The following is a 392-nucleotide window of genomic DNA, read 5'->3' as shown; positions in this document are numbered from 1 at the left end:
TAACTCAGCTGAACTCACATCTCCTGTCAACATGTCCTACAACTGCTGCTCTGGAAACTTCTCCTCCCGCTCCTTTGGCGGCTACCTGCGCTACCCAGCCTCCTCCTGTGGCTTTTCCTATCCCAGCAACCTGGTCTCCAGTACTGACCTCTGCTCTCCCAGCACCTGCCAGCTGGGTTCCTCTCTCTACAGGGGCTGTCAGGAGACCTGCTGGGAGCCCACCAGCTGCGAGACGTCCTTTGTGGAGTCCAGCCCCTGCCAGACCTCCTGCTACCGCCCCAGAACCTCCTTGCTCTGCAGTCCCTGCCAGACGAGTTACTCTGGGTCTCTAGGCTTTGGATCCAGCAGCTGCCGCTCCCTGGGCTATGGATCGAGGAGGTGCTACTCAGTGG

At 59.7% G+C, this 392-nt stretch overlaps 1 protein-coding gene across 1 annotated transcript; it reads left to right on the top strand.

The window, feature by feature from the left end:
* Nucleotides 1-6: 6 nt before the first annotated feature.
* Nucleotides 7-388, top strand: LOC108525309 (keratin-associated protein 13-1; the record flags this gene model as incomplete). The annotated part of the gene is made up of 1 exon (XM_017866325.1): nucleotides 7-388. A coding segment is annotated over exon 1 (357 nt), but the record flags the coding sequence as incomplete, so codon positions are not given.
* Nucleotides 389-392: the final 4 nt, after the last annotated feature.

The sequence above is a fragment of the Rhinopithecus bieti genome, unplaced genomic scaffold, assembly GCF_001698545.2.
Source record: "Rhinopithecus bieti isolate Rb0 unplaced genomic scaffold, ASM169854v2 scaffold_35552, whole genome shotgun sequence".
Lineage (NCBI taxonomy): Eukaryota > Metazoa > Chordata > Mammalia > Primates > Cercopithecidae > Rhinopithecus > Rhinopithecus bieti.
This window is presented reverse-complemented; position numbering and strand designations above follow the sequence as displayed.